Genomic DNA, 16,465 nt, shown 5'->3' on the forward strand with positions numbered 1-16,465 from the left:
AACCCATCTCGGATGCTTAATGAGATGCATTTTGATAATTTAGCTGCGAAATAAGCATCTTAATCGATGATTTTGTTTTGGAATTAGTAGCACAAAACCATGGAAGTCATCGTAAAATTTTGATTGAATCACATTGAATTAACAATGAGATTGAAGAACTACTGAAAAAGTAGGCTTAATTTATAAAAATCCTCCTCATAAGAACAAACAAATAATAACATTTTGACTTCAAATTACCTAACTAAAACAGACATTCCACATTATATATCATCTGCACTTTCACAAAAGAATTTGCATTTTTGCTTTCTACACAGTTTTAGGACAACTTTGTTAAGTGGGGGGTGGGGAGAATGTGGAATCTTAGGCTTCTCCTTTCTCCTCACAACTTTCTAAACTTTTGTCACTTGTACCAAGGTAACTGCTTCCACTCATCCTTCCTTTCTTCTTCTCTTTATCAGTCTCCCTTTGAAAGGAAACACAAAAGAAACTCCAAAAAGATCAACAGAAAGAAATGTAGAAAAGCATGGAAGAAAAGTGAATCAAAAGAGCCACCGAAAGCCAAGTTACAGGAGCTTCCACTTAATTATTATTTACCTCCACCTACACCAGAGAAAAGAAAAATTTAGAAATTAAAAAGATAAATAAGAAAAATTAAAAAAACAAATAATTATGTAGAAAGTAATTAAAGGGGTCATACTATTTCTCCTTTCAATGGCTCTGCTTATGAAAGAAACAAAAATTATGATCAGAGCAACCAAAGCCAACATTCCAATAATAATCGCGAGAGTCTTTGAAGTCTGATTTTGTTGAGAAGAAGAAGAAGAAGAACCTGTGGTTCACAATAAGAGAGTAAGAATTTTATGAAAATATTCTCTTGTCTTCAAGAAAAGATCAAAAAATTTCTCATCAATAATTTTTCTTCTTTTGTTTTCCTTTTTTGCATGAGACGAGAAATATTGCTTTCTTTACATCAAAATCAATTCAAAAACCACACACAACTATAAGTCATTTCAGTTTCTTTTTCTCAAAAACTAAGGTTTAATTAGCTTTATTCTTCAAACTAATTTCAACCAATTTTGGGACATAATCCTTTTCTTTAACTATCACATCTTCATCAAACATTGGATTCTTCTCCCATTGTGTCACAATGAGAGAAAGTGATTAAACATGGAGGCCTTAGGTCCCTCATGAGATTGATAAAAAAATGGTTCACTCAGATCAAAAGGGTATATTTCAAAGTCTTCTCTACATAAAATTTAAATATTTCTTCACCTTTTGATTCAATATAATTAGAGGGATCCAATTTCTCTCTAAGTGAAGAAAAAATCTCTTCATCCATCACATCAGAGAAGATTTTTGGCTCAAATGAACTATAAACAATAGGAGGTGTTAGTTAATAATGAACTTAGAGTCCAATCATAGTATCACATCACGAATCTCTTCACCATGATGGGTTAAGAAAAACTTAATCCTAAATCAATATTAAGTGACTTCTCGGATACTCCATGTGAAACAATTTTCTCAGCCCTAGGATTTTGATCAAACGGCTCTCATGCTCTAAAGTTAGTTCATCATAAAACACTAATCATGTAACTCAATCAGACAAACAATCCCTCCTGAAATTCCTAACCACCATGATCTCCTTGATCAAAACATATAAATTTAGTCAGGATTATAGGTTATTTATGTAAATTTAAAAATTTATAAACACACCCAATAACCCAGGGCGGCAGGGGTAAATTCAACAAGATGCAAGGAGATTTCTGTAAAATTTCTTGACGTTCAAATTCTTCTACCTATACTAATCAAGGATGCAAGAACTAAAACCAGAAACCACCATGAAGATATGATGATGTGTGAAACCCCTTACCGTTGCTCCCATGGGAATGATCTCCACCGGTGGAATACCTCACATAACACTTACCCAAGAACATATCACCGTACGCCGCTGCACCACACTCGCTCCGCAGCCGTCCGATCGCAGACGACAAGCAATCCTGACATTCGTTGGCACTCAGGTCACCCACACACTGAGCTACACCTTGTACTTCCCCAGACCCACCGACCCGGTATAACCCACCACCACTGGCCAGACCGTTCAACACCGCATCCCTCTGGCTTATCAGGTCCGATTCATAACTGACCGGCGGTCCACACTTCTTCACGACAACCGTCTTGTCTTCCACACCCAAGAAAGATGTGTTATCATATTTGATGAAGCAGCCTTGCAACTGTACTGCGCCACCCGTAGAACTCGGACAGAGGATACCGAGTTGACTCACTGCTCGTTGAATACAGTTGGAACAATCGGGCATGGAGAGATCGCCTTGGCATTGGTAGAGACCGTAAACAACGTCTTGTTGGGTAGAGCCGGAGAAGGTTAGTTTGTTGAAAGAAGAGTAGGTGGCTGAGTTGACAAGCGAGGTGAGGAGCGAGTTGAGGTTGGACTCGTAAGCTGAGCCCGGAGAGTATGTGAGCTGAGAACAACCACCGTAGATGAAGGAATTGGTGTCTGCAGTTGATGGGTTTGGGAGAGATGAGAGGGAGAGGAAGAGAGTGAGGAGAAGGAACAAAGGAGGAAATCCATAAGCTCTGTACATGGCTCTCTGCTTTGCTTTGCTTTCTCTGCTAATTCTTTGTCGAATGACTTGAGGGGGGATTTAAGTGAGAGATGAGAGAGACTATGGACCGTTTGATGGTGGGAGATATTATCCCTGAGACATTCTCTGAGTGAGATTTAAGAAAGGACTTCTGCTTCTGGTACTGGTACCGTCTGATCAAGTGGTTCCCACCCACAAGATTTTCTGGGCCAGAAATTGGTCAGGTTTCTGGTTTGATTAAAGACCAACTCCGGGTTTTCCGTTTGATACTAAGTAGGAAAGTTTCTGGAGCTGAAAGGAAACCAATCATTTAGTACTAATGAGGGTTAAAAGTGCGTGACAGGATTAGGTAATCCTGGAACCGTGTAACATGTGTTTGGGTCAAAGTCTATCGAACTTGGACTTTTCTCGCCAAAACAAACCGGTGGTTTTTTTAATAAATCCCACTATTCGGGTCATATTATGCGAACTGGTTCGACCAGCTGGTCCAATCCAGATTCGACATTACATGCATCATAATGCCTTGTCCCAAGTAAGGTTTTAGTAATCGGTATCGGTATCAGCCGATACTGATCCGGATCGGTCTGTATCGGTTTGAATCGATCAAGTTTACCCTTATTTTCTTAAAAAAAAAAAAGATTTTTTTAAACATCTTTATCCTTGTTCGTATTAATCCATTAATACAGGATCAATCAAGAATCAATATCAATCTCCATCAATACCATTACAAATCGATCGGTTCGATAACAATTCCTCAAACCATGGTCACATGAGCAACAAAGACAGGACTATCTATATCAATCATAGACACATTGAAAAGATAAGTCAGTACAAGGGAGAAGAGAAAGCTTGGTAAAAGATTGAGCTCTTCTTTTCCCTCGTACTTTCTCTTTTTTCCATTTTTGTTTTAAGAGTGAAGAAAGAGATAATGTTTCAGAAGGGAATTAAGGATTCTGAGGTTTTTGATGATTTTTTTTTCTTCTTCTAGTTGCTTTTTAGTGTTTTTCATTTTCTTAGATTGTCAATTCCTTTACATTTCTTTACACACAAATCTAGACAAAAGACAGCTATTTCCACCCCCAATGATGGAGTTGCCATGTTCACCTCACATATATGATTTGGAATCAAATGGGCCGAGCCAACCCCAAAGTCTTTCAATTTCAGGTCACACCTGACCAGACTTGGTTCATTTAGCATTTGATACATGCAGGCCAGGTAGACCGTAGCTAAAGCTTAAGAACCGGATTGGACCATCCAAGCAAACCAAGATAGATCGGACACTGTCCTTTTATATTGACATCATACACGTTTGAAAGAAGAGAAAAGTTTCGGTGGATGTTGATTTGTATGTAAGAGATCCACATCATTAAATAAGGAGAGAGAATGAGAGAGCTTCAGAAAAGGGTGCATATCGCATTTGTTAAAAAAATGATCTATTTTACACAATATATAAGGTGGATTGGACCAAATGGTCACAACTATAGGTTATGTGGGTCCAGATTAGGTGATCTAAAATTGACCATTTGAAAGAAAATTATGAAACAATGATTTTCGGTTTTGTATATCCCCTTAAAACAAAACCATATAAGGTTAACTCTTAATTCTTATTTAATTTGACATATAATTAACAGTGAATGATAAGTCCATTTTTATTGACCAGCAAGTCCTTCCATTTTGTCCATTGTGTAATAGAAAATTATGGAGAGTTTTGTTTTGTTATGTTGTGGTTTCTTAATTCTAAGGAGCTCTAGTTTGGTCACTATCGTAAACTGCTTAAAAGTTTTATAGGAATAGAATCTTAAGTTGACAGTAAACAAGACAATTTAATTTATGGAGAAATGGAGAAAAGTTCTGAGAGAGAGAGAGAGAGAGCCGCCCACAATCAGACACACAGGGGGGATCGAAATGACTGCCCCACCCCCAATGTGTCAACTCACATTTTCATTGGCCCCGTACTCAAAGGGCCACACACCCCCACACAGAGAACATCAGCCCTTAATTCATTTATTCAAGAGAAATGTTTAACTGCAATGAATTTCTCCCATATATTGAAGAAGTAGAAATAAAGAATAAAAAAAAAAGGTCCCAATAACTGATTGATCAAATCTCTTCTCCCATGTAGTGAAGGAGCTGTCCAGCTTTTGTTTTTAGTTTGAAAGAACAAGAGGGCTCACTTTGGACCATTACTATCTAAGAATATATTTCACCTAACTTGATAATTGAGGTGGGAATCTTAACAATTAAACTCATTCAAACTCAAACTCAAACTCAAGGGCATTCATATTTTAAGATTTTGATGAAAGAATCTTTATGTTTAGAAAAAACCCAACTCATCATTCCATATATACATATATGAAAATAGTAACAAATGGAATTCCATCTTCCCCACCCCAAAACACACACCTTCTCTTATATGTACCCTTATTAGAATTCATTCCATCCCATTTGGCTTTAATGTAATGCAATTAGAATTTCTAAGTTTTGGTTGGTGGAAGGTCATACTACCAGAATTTAAATCAAGCTGAATGATGAAGAAAGATTCATGTAGCTGATCCCATTTAGTTGAGATAATTAATAATAGTTTAATAGAATTGAGGTTGGAGAATTTACTATTTGGGAAATTTATGCGTGAAGGTTTAGTTTTCGCCCTCCTTCCTCGCCTTCTTATGTGTCATTTTGAATGTGTTTTTCGTCTTTTTTTTTTTTTTTTTTGTGTGTGTGTGTGTAAGCAACCACTAAGGGACATACAAGAGACGTATAGAAGGGGCAAAAATGGGGACCAAGAAGACCACACACCTTGTAAAGCAGGAAACTAATACTTAATTGATGATACATATGCCAAGCATCAGTGCATTGAGAGGAATTGATATATCTATTGACAACAACCATCAGGCAAGCTCTTAAGCGAGCATTAATTCCATTGCCTTTTTCACATATTCATATTTTTGGCTTCTTTCATTGACTTTAGGGTTTTACTAGCATAATGAGAAGATTGACAGAAGAGCATTATGACTCTGATACGAACAAATCTTGGGGCATCATGATTTTTGTTAATTAGAGATAGTAAAATAAAAATTATTTTTGAGACAACTGATTTGGTTACTATAAGACTCCTTTGTCAAGAATCTCGTGATGTTAGGGTATTCGTTAATATTATTTTTCTGTGGCACTTTTATGCCCTTTTATTATAATCCAATCCTACCATTTTACATTTCTACTAAAAAAATTTGATTGTTTTTTTTTTTGATGAATAATATGTAATTTTTAATAATGACATAATTACAAGTCACTTTAAAATTATTTTATTTTTATATTAAATTCTTTTGAGGATAAGAAAAAGGCAATAAAAAAAGATTACAATTTCCCACCTCACCATTTACATGCAAATATAATAATAAAAAACTTCATGTAAAAACGTGAGCCATGCTTTGACCTCTTTCTCTCTCTCCATCAACCATTGCTTGGGTGGGGGAGGGGTTGATGGGGACTTGTTTAATTTAATTTGGTTTGTCATATAGTTTTATCCATCATGGAGGAGGTCCAATCCATGGTTGTTGTTCCCACATAAAGCAATATAAGAGGAAAGAGATGGAAGAGGTAAGGGGTCTCATTCAATAATGTAAAGTCATTTTTAACAAAATTATTTTTAAGTTATACGTACAATTGGGGTTTGTCTATATACTTTTAGATGCTTCGTTGCCCACGCGGACCTTCTCATGTAATACCCGACCAACCCCATTCTCATTTTGTTTTTCCAAGCTTAGATGGTGGCTTCCCAACCCCTTTCCTCCAAAACTTCAATTTAAAATATTCATGAATTTCCTTAAAGAATGAGTTTTTTGACCATTTTACTCTTTATCCGTACTGTGCTATCGATACAGTATCGGCATAGTATTGATATCAATGACTAGTAAAATCAGTACGTATCGCTCAATATAGACGATACAATACCGATATTTAGAACCATGAGTAGAATGTTAGAAGATGTTATTTGTACGAGGGTCAACCTCGACTCAGACCATTTCCATGAAATTGAGAAAAATATTTCACCTTTGTCACGATGGTGACTTGTCATTCCATTAATTCCATTAATTTGCAGGAAGAGGGAGAGAGAGAGAGAGAGAGAGAGAGAGAGAGAGAGTATATGTAGTTCTACCACGGGGTCAATCTTGACTCGGACCATTTCCTCTTGACTTCGTGGGGGAATGGTTTCTATCATTTCAATTTCCTTAGGCCCCGTTTGTTCGTTTGACAGATAAAAAAGGTTGAGACACTTGTGAGGGTGGATCCCACATGTTGTGGATTGGATTGATGTGTGGTTTGACAAAGAAAGGAAATGAAATAAATCATTTGGGATTGGTGTGTGGTTTGTATGATTACATTTTCATAAAAAATAAAAAAAAGTTACGTTGTGTGCATTGGATGCGTGGGTTTAATCACACATATGGTGTGTGTTGTGTATATCTACCATTCCATTGTCCTAAAAGTCGGTTAACCTTATGGGATTTAGTGTATGGTTTGTATGATTACAATTTTGAAAGTAAATGGGGTGGGAAAAAGAGGAGTGTCATCTCACCAGACAAAAATAAATGCATTTAATGAACTTGTCCCACTTGTTCTAACCAAATAGTCACATTTGTGGTAATTTGTGGGAAACAAGTACAAGTTTTTCACTTTTCTCCATTAAACAAACATAACCTTAAAGATAAAGATATAGGCTTAAAACACTAGTGAGTTTGTATTATAAATAGTATCAGGCAACAGGCATAGACTTGTCTGAAAATTATGTATCACATGTTAAGTTACAATTTACAATAATAAAAGAAGGGAGAATGTTTTCTGTGCCAGGGGTGCAATCTGCGCGTGCCCAGACACATGGGGGTGGGCGAAATGACCATCCTACTCCCCTGAATGGCAGGCCCATGTGTTTGGGAGTAGGCTGCGCTGCGGCACAGAGAACATAAGCCCATAAAAGAAATATAACTTTTAGTAACAATCACGCATCAAGTAAAATTGTAAGTATGGAGATCCTCTTCTCATATCAAGTATGCAAAACTGTTCTCTTGTATCACAACTAACTCTAGTGAAGTTGAATCATATATGAATACTCTTCTTAAGGTTTTTGAATGCCCCAAATTTGTGCAGATCGGGTTGACCATACAAATACAAGTACAGATATAAATACATGTTTCTATTTATAGTTTATAGATACAGAAATGCATGTACACATATAGGTGTATCTGTATAAGTACATGTATACATACATAGTGTCTCTATGTATACATATACAATTATACATGTATAAGTGTGGTGTTTGAAAAAGCACCCCGAACACAATCCAACACATGAGAGAAGGGAGATACCCTTATAAGTCTACTTATAAGCTAGTCATTCCACTTGTTAGAAACCAATGTGGGACTATTCTTGAAAGGGTTCCTTACCTTTAAAATCCAACAGTTTGTTAGATTGCTGGTTATCTTTTTAAGATGATCAGCAATGTGTAGGCTATTGAGATTCAAGCACTTGAGATACTGATAAAGGGTGCATATGAATTTAAATCGAAGGCATGGGAAGTTCCTGATAATATTCATGAGTTGCAGGAAGTTTCTCAATATGAAACAATTACATTTCTCATTGTGGCCAACCCTGTCAATTTATTTTTATTACAATTCTAATTCCTAAAAGGAGTAAGGGGTAGAGCATTCTATGATCTACATGAGATATGGGTGGCAAAAGGGCGGCCTGGCCTGCTAGGCCCAATATAACCCAGTGTTTGGGCAGGCCTGAATCAAATATCATTAATTAAAGTCCAACCCAATTGCCACAAAATCTAGCTAGGGGTGCAACCAGCCAGGTTGGGTTTGGGCTGGGTTTTCTAAAACCCCAGCTCAACCTTAGGTCACCTTAACCAGCCAGGTTGGGTTTGCGCTGGCCATTGTGAGCGTACCCGCAAACATCACCTTGGGGCGAAATTTCTACCTTTCATTGGGGCAGCATGATATTTTCGCACGCTTCTTTGTCTAAGCGCTGGAGCCTCGCGGCATTCTTTATCCCTATTTATATATACAAGGCCAAGCAAAGTGGATTGGGTTGGGCTCAGATTGAGGCCTCAATCCAAGCCCAGCCTGACCCTGCCCTGGGCCTGAAAATCTCAGTCCTGGCCCATCTAGCGGGCTGAAAAGCCCAACCCAGGCTATGTTCGGCTCAGGGCGGGCTTGGTCTTACCGGGCCAAACTTGCACCCCTAAGTCTAAATTCTGGGTGCAAGAATTTTCCTGCATCAATTGGAGGCTTTTTAGGCTCTTATGATGGTATATGCTGGAAAGAAACATTGAATCACGAACTACAGAAGCCTGGGCTGATTGTAAATGCATTTTGAAGGCTCCCTTTACTTGGAATTATGTGACTTTGCCACTGGGTGGAAGGGAACTCTGAAGTGATTGTCTCTTCTCTTTCTAAAAGCTTTACTTCTGGACTTGTTACTGTTCCTTGGTATATCAAGACAATCGTTAGTGACTCTGTGTTTAGCTTATAGGGAAGTTAATTTGGCTGCTCAGAACATGATTGCAGTAAGCAGGCAACCTAGCTTTCTGAGGTGGGTTTGGTTTTCTTCTTCCAATTTACTCTATTTCATGTTAGTGATCTGTTTTGTTCCTAGATTTTCAAGGGGATTCTCTCCAAGATCTAAACATCTTTCACGTAGACCACCGAGCAAACACCTTAGAAGCACATATATTTGGTTGTGTTTGAAATAGACTTCCATGGATTGTTGTCTGTTGTTGCTGATTCTAACAGGGACTACAAATTGAAATACAAGAAGGCTTCATGAAAGTGAGGTAAGGTTTAATTGGGATTGGATCTTTGAGTGACTGTTGTGTTGCTTCCTGCTCAGAAGTAAACACTGATGATCTATAGAAGATTACGATCAAAGGTGACCGATTAGTGACATTTTATTTTTATTAGTTTATGTTTTCTTGCCAAATGGCAGAATAGGATGGATATGATGGGTCCTTGTGATAGACGACTGGACATAGGACATTTGATGTCTTCATATACTAGTTAGCCACTTAGCCCCTCCAACTAATAGTTCGAGCTTTTGGGTTGAAATCTAGCACATCCAGAGGTGCTCTGCAATGTAGAGTCAGTGCAAGTATAAACAATTTATGAGATGATTTTGAAACAGCTAGTATTTTTAGCAATATCTTGAGGCTTATTGACCATTGTACACTGTAGATATTAGTAGTTCATGTCTACTATTACTAATGCTGCTGCTACTACTACTGCTACTACTACTACACTCATTCAACTCTGTTTCCTCCAAACTTTCCAAGTAAAATACAGCATAAGTACATGTGTAAGAAACTACACAAATTTCTACAAACAATCTGCTCTTTCAGGAGAAAGGTACACGAATAATTCCAATAAGAAATGTTTCCTTTTTTTTTTCCTTCAACTTTACACACATTAATTGAGAGTACTAACAAGCATAAAATGAATCATTGTAGTACTAAATCTTGTCATTTTAGTCAATTATGCTTTTTTGTGAGCTGCTGTTCTCTCCTCCAACTTTTCAAAGAGGGTTCCATCATAAACACCTCTAATGGTATCTTTGTCTAGAAAACCATTTTTGTCTTTGCCCAAGAGGTATAATACCTTCCATTCCGTCCAGGCGCCCAACCTACCACCAAGTCCATAATTTTTAACTCGTTAGGTTTTAAAGAAAGCCATAAAGATATAAAACACTAATTAGAATGACATACTAACCATCCTGCGTAGTCTTTAGGAACCCGGTTGTCCTTGAGCAATTCAGATAACTCTTTTGATGTTAAAGCGTTTGGATTAGTATGGGCATGTTTATGAAAGATCTGCTCAAACTTTTCTGGAACGAATCTGAACAACATCAAAATTGACATTAGAGAAACAGAACGATGAAACAGCATCGGAGACAAAGTAAAGGTTTGAAAGCTTCATTCCATACTAAAGGTATGTAAATTAATATTTAGTAAGTTCTGTACAAATAAAATGTTTCTCTAAAGAGGATTTACTTTGCCAAATATTTTTCCATGAGTTTCAAACTGTGCAATCCAATCTATAGGCACTCTGTGTTATTGGTGAAGCCTGATCTCAGTTTAATCCAGGAAGAACTGTTGATTCTTCCCCAATTCTGGTTTATCCACGTAAACCTTTATGTTTTGTGTGTGTGTGATCCTGTTTTGTTATTTCTTCTGTCAATCGTTGTTCTGCTGCATTGTTAATTCCTAACACTATGTTGATGGGAAATGGATAGAAAATAAAATCAATCAAAAGACATATTAGTGACTAGTTTGCTATTTTGTTATTAGTTAACCTCATCACATGACTAGGATAATCAGATGGGTCTATTCGAAGACTGCCTATTGTAAGGATGATCTAGATTGAAGGACATGCATTCAACTGTTGTAGAAAATTGGAGTTGTTTAAAACAACATTGAAGGTTGGTGATTTCTCAATAGCACAACAGGTATAGTTAAAAGATTTGAAGATATTAGATATGTAAACATTCTCAGCAGACATTTTCTACTTGGTGCAATGTATAGGATGGCACTCAATAATGAAAGTGTATAGGATCTTTACCTTCCTTCTGTATCATAGACACCACTGTCGCTCCCATGTTTGCCTTTCTGAATGTTCTTTACCTCAATAGGGAAGAGAAGAGAGAATTTTCCCTACAGCAGAGATGATGAGGCAATGGATCTTAGTTAGGATAAATATGAAAAACATAAATTGAGATTAGAATGAGACAGGCTAGCCCAAAGAATCAATTAATGCAATATTTTGAATCAGGAGAAAAAGAAAGAGAAGCTTGTCAGAATTGCCCTTTCAAGAGATAAAATTAGGGGAAAGACATTGTTAGCAACAACTAGTACAAGGATTGATTTGTAGAAACTCAACTCAAATGTATTCTAAAGCATAGTTTTACAGGGTGTGGAGAAAGCCATGGATTAAGGTATCAGAATTGGATCGGCCATGGCCGATATCGATACCAGCTTGATACCGGATTGTTGGTACAAAACCAGGGAGGGCAAAATAGTCAAAAAAATTATCAGAATCTGGGGGGGGGGGGGGGAGAGGGGGCAAAATTGTCCAATATGGCTGATCCGTATTGGGATCAACTAGATAAGAAAACAATATGGTCTGACTCCCCTATTGAGCCCACCTGATACAACGCGATAATTACTCTCCTGGCATTCAGATTCTCAAGGATCCAAACAGGGGGCCTTGTAGGCAATATGAATAACAGCATTTTGTTATAAAAACTCCATCTAACAGAACAGATTTTAACCCAAGAGATGGCCCAACCTATGTCTGATACAAAGCAATCCCTATAAGTTTTTCAGTTCAGCAAAACCCCAACCATCTAACAGTTCAATAATTCAGAAGGTTAAAGAATAAGCAATAGTAATTTGCTTGTCGGTGGCGCAATCATTGTTTGGGGAGTTGGATGGACAAAATCATGAGTCTGGGAGTATTTCAGACACTTCGTATATAAGGAAGAGTTAATTATTCAATTTACATGTTCTATTGCTCCGACTATAAACTTCATTATCTGGTCGGCAGACCAACAAACTTTTATCATATTTATTTCTTGGTTTAATATTTTTCAATAGCCATCATTCCTATTCCTACTGAATTTGCTCCATCTTCTACTCAGTCATTGGCTGTTAACTGGACTCCTCCCTCGGCTCCTTGGGTTAAATTGAATGTGGATGCTGCTTGGGTAAAAGGTTCGAATAAAGGTGGGATTGGGAGTATCATAAGAGATCATAGAGGCCTTCCTCTCTCGGCGTATTCCTTTGGGGTTCATTGTGACTCTGCCTTTATTGGAGAAGCTATAGCCATTCGATCTGGTCTATTGCTGGCTATCAAGGGCGGTTTCAAGAAGATTTTGGTAGAATCTGACTGCTCCAGTTTAATCAACCAGATCGCTTTTTCTAGTCCGGATATTACTATTAGCAGCATCTATCATGATATTGTTCTTTTACAAAAATCTTTTGATGATTGTGCTTTCTCCTTTGTTCCAAGGTCTGCCAATTCTGTGGCTGATTCCTTGGCCAGGTCTGCCCTTTGGTTGAGTCCCGAAAGTTTGGCCTCTTACCTCTCCTTGGCTTCTAAGTCTGTGTGAAGATGAAGCCATTGGTTGTATTGGCTTTTTCGGTCAATGAATTTCTCTTTACCAAAAAAAAAATCTTGCGGTTCTTATTCCTCATATCTGAGGCTGACCCAAGGAAGTAATTGATGGGTCACTCCTTCCCTTCTTCATGGCGCATTAATTAATGCGGATAAGCTTATCTTAATGGCCACCAAATTCTGTGACATGATAAAACAATGTGCCAATTCCAACCGTTTGATAGAGAGTGAACAGTTTAGTGTCTTTCTGATCCATAATCAGGGATTAAGAGGCTCAGGGCTCTAGGGTTCTTCTAAAGTCCAATTATGGCGGTGGTGGTGGTGGGTATGTAAAAGAAGATGATGATTTGGGGAAGATGAGGGCATTTTGGGGTTTTTAGGAATGAGTATCTAGGGGTAAAATAGTCTTTTCAAATTAGGTCAGGGTAATACATAAATAAGGGCAATTAGGTCTTTTCATTTATAAAAATAAAACAAAGGGTAAAATAGTCATTTTTAATTAGTTTAGGACAACAAATAAATGAGGATAATTAAGTCTTTCCAGATTTAAGAAAATAGAGCAAAAGGTAAAATAGTCAAAATTTTGGCATATAATGGTGGTATTTAACGGATTGAACTTATCTGGCATTTGGGGTGTAAAACAGAGGTAGTACGGGGAATATTAAAGAGGCGGTTACGAGGAATATTGGGTGCATTATAAGGGGGTACGTGTAGTTTACCCATAAGTTAATTAGAAAAAGAAAAAAAAAAATACACTATAAAGAAAGATTATGAAAGCCCAGGTCGTCCTTAAACTTCATTTGCCAGAGATGTCTAAAACTATAATTTAATGGATGATTCTGCAATTTAAAATTATAGATCAGATGGGCTCTCGCAGTCCTGCAACTCCTCCTGCCTAGGTGTTGGCTTCGATGTGTTTCCAACTTTTTGAAAAGCATTATAGAAACATATGGACCCAGTTCTCACGAAGAAACCAGAGAGATTTGGGAAAGTAGAGAGACTTACAGGACGAGTTTTACCACTGAGAGCGACATTAATGAAGATAGAAGCAACGGTAGACAGAGGAATCCCAGAGCCGATCGCACGGAACCCTGAAATTTCATGAAAACATGGAAAAAGAAGTAGAAGAAGCAGAGAGATGTTAGAAATTTGAAAGAGGGGGTTCGAAAAAGAATAAAAAACCAGTACTTTAAACCATATATATGACGAGAAAGGAAGGAAAAAGGAAAGGAAAGGAAAGGAAGAACCTTTGAAGGTTTCCCAAGGGTAGATAAGCCCGTCTTTGTTCCTGTCGAAGAAAGCCGCATGCTTTTGAAGAGGTTCCAGATCGTCGCCATAGATATCTGCAACTGTTTTTTCAGTTTCAGTAAATATCTAAAATAGAGACATAGGGAGAAGAACACAAACAAAACAAAAGAAACCCAGTTTGAATCATTTGAAAAAAAAAAGAGGCAAATCATGTCAGAAGAACTTACCCTGGTTTTTTGTATCATCAGAGAGTGCAACAGAAGAGGAAGCCATTATAGAAGAAAAAAAATAAACGAGAGATCTGAAGAGGGCTTTGTGGGGTTGGAGGAGGGAGGAGTAAGGTCAGAATCGAAGGATGGGTATTTCAAAAGAGAAAAGACAGAGAATCGTGTATAAGGGAGCCCTTTTTTTCAAAATTCTAAATCTTTTTTGTGGGCTTTGGTTACACATCCATTTTTGGACGAGTTAGACAGTTAGAAGAATAAAGAGAAGAAAGCTAAGTATAAATAGGTTATAGAATAGAAAAGGAAGGTTAGATACTTCAATCTTCGATGGCTTTTTCTTCAGCGGATTGGGGAATGTGAACGGAGCTTTCATGCTTTTACGCCACACATGTAGTTCTACACTTGTATCGTTTACGTTTCTCCACCGGGTTTAGCAACTTAGCATCCGATGGTCCACACGCCATTAACAAATACTAAATCAGCTTCTCACGAAACGTCAGGCCTTGGCCTGCCTGCCTTCATTCATCATCATTTTATTCGGTGAAGCTCTGAACCTGCAAGCAAAGTAAAGCAATATTTTTTTGGGTAAGATTACAGTAAAAAATACCTAAAAACACATGAGGGAAGATTCTTCTGCTCCCGGACGCAATCTCATCTCTCCCATGGTTTCATTTCGTTTCGTTTCGTTTTGTTTAGGGAGAATGTTGTCTGTGCCGGGTGCGCCAGACACATGTGGGTGGGCGCAATGATCACCCTGTCCCCCTGAGTGGCAGGCCCATGTGTTTGGGCGCAGCTTGCTCTGCGGCACAGAGAACATGAGCCTTTTTTTTCTTTTATCACGCAAACAGCAGGCCAATTCCAAAAGGGTCCCATTTCGTATCTTGATTGACATCGTAACCATCTAAGTTTGGATGGCGGCTCCTAAATGAGGAATCTAGTGTATGTACTCAATCTAATAAAGCCAAATCTTTTCCTTAACACATCTATTTTTAATCCAAAGGTTACATCTAAAAGAGATCATAGTCTTAAAATAGCTTAGCCTCAATTATACCTCTTCTAAAACAAATGGTCTACCTCAAAATTGGTAATGATAATAAGGCCCAGTTCTGGTTTGATCCTTGAATCCCATCGATCCCTAGTTGCTCTCTCCCACTCTTCCCTTTAATTTTGTTCATGCTCAATCCAATCTCTTGTGGAAGTGACTCTATCTCTCGTCTATCCTGGAACATCAGTAGCGTTTTGAATTCCTATCTCTAGTCAAGAGGATCAATGGTCATGCTCGATATCTAGCTAAGAAAGGTTTATTCTCCACTCAAAGTGCTATTAAATTCATTCGATCCCCATCTCCCTTTTGCCCCACTTTTTCTATATGGTGGCGATATTTTTGGAAGTTTAAATGCAGGACTCGGGAATTAAAATGTTCTTTTTGCTCATTTTAAATGCAGGATTACCAGTCAAAGCTACCCTCGAAATGAATCTCAGTCGAGCCTACTTGTCTTCTGTGTAGTTCTCGTGACGAATCCATTTCGCATCTCTTCCTCTGTTGTAATTGGACTAAACATATTTGGGCTAAGCAATATCAAAAGATAAGCAAGAGATAGAAACATTATGATAGAAACATTATCACAATGTCTGGTTAATTAATCCAAACCCTCATTCATTCTTGAATAGGGATAAGTTCAAATCAGCAATCTATCGATTGACATTGTCTAAAATCTCTTTTGGATCCAGGGCCAGGGCAATCCTGTGCTTCCAAATGAAGTAGGAAGTGATTGTGATCACACTAAAAACCCATTTGCAGATAATCTTTCAAATATTAATCCTAAAGGACCTACAAACTAGATCCTTTTGGCAAAGTCATACGTGAAAAGAAAATGCCAAATAGATTCCTGGTGTGTGTTATAGAAAGGATACCACATGTTTAGGTTAATCCATTTACCTAAGATTCTCTAACAGGTATCCCATTATTAAAGACCCTCCAAAAAAAAATCTTGAATTTGAGATGAATACCCAATTTTCAAAAGAAACTCCACCATTGAGGCGCCGGGGAGAGGTTGTGTAATCCACTGGTATGGGGAGGATTACTTTTGATCTTGAGGAGGTACCCAACAGCCAGTTTGGTGGTAAACTGTCCAGTTCGAGATAACTGACACCACCAATGATCAGGAGTTCAGGACCCTAAGAAAGAGGAATATTGATGGTTTCGGACTAGAGATGAAGGAAATAG

The 16,465-nt window shown here is 37.8% G+C and overlaps 2 protein-coding genes across 3 annotated transcripts; both read right to left on the reverse strand.

Annotated features, from left to right (window-relative positions):
- Positions 1–235: 235 nt before the first annotated feature.
- On the reverse strand, positions 236–2,647 carry LOC122646294 (plasmodesmata-located protein 7-like). Of its 2 annotated transcripts, none has more exons than XM_043839829.1 (3): positions 1,871–2,647; positions 701–829; positions 236–600 (listed from the first exon to the last, which is right to left on the reverse strand). In XM_043839829.1, exons 1-3 carry the CDS (start codon positions 2,598–2,600, stop codon positions 587–589), a joined length of 873 nt encoding a protein of 290 aa, XP_043695764.1. In that variant the 5' UTR covers positions 2,601–2,647; the 3' UTR covers positions 236–586. The 2 variants fall into 2 exon arrangements, with proteins under 2 accessions (XP_043695764.1, XP_043695763.1); XM_043839828.1 differs by having other exon boundaries at positions 698–829.
- Positions 2,648–10,061: 7,414 nt separating this feature from the next.
- LOC122646279 (probable peroxygenase 4) lies at positions 10,062–14,298 on the reverse strand. The gene is made up of 6 exons (XM_043839807.1): positions 14,242–14,298; positions 14,014–14,109; positions 13,772–13,857; positions 11,213–11,304; positions 10,364–10,489; positions 10,062–10,277 (listed from the first exon to the last, which is right to left on the reverse strand). The coding sequence occupies exons 1-6, from the start codon at positions 14,285–14,287 to the stop codon at positions 10,130–10,132; spliced, it is 594 nt and encodes a 197-aa protein (XP_043695742.1). The 5' UTR covers positions 14,288–14,298; the 3' UTR covers positions 10,062–10,129.
- Between the last annotated feature and the right edge of the window lie 2,167 nt (positions 14,299–16,465).

The sequence above is a fragment of the Telopea speciosissima genome, chromosome 11 (genome assembly GCF_018873765.1).
Source record: "Telopea speciosissima isolate NSW1024214 ecotype Mountain lineage chromosome 11, Tspe_v1, whole genome shotgun sequence".
In the NCBI taxonomy this organism is placed as follows: Eukaryota; Viridiplantae; Streptophyta; class Magnoliopsida; order Proteales; family Proteaceae; genus Telopea; species Telopea speciosissima.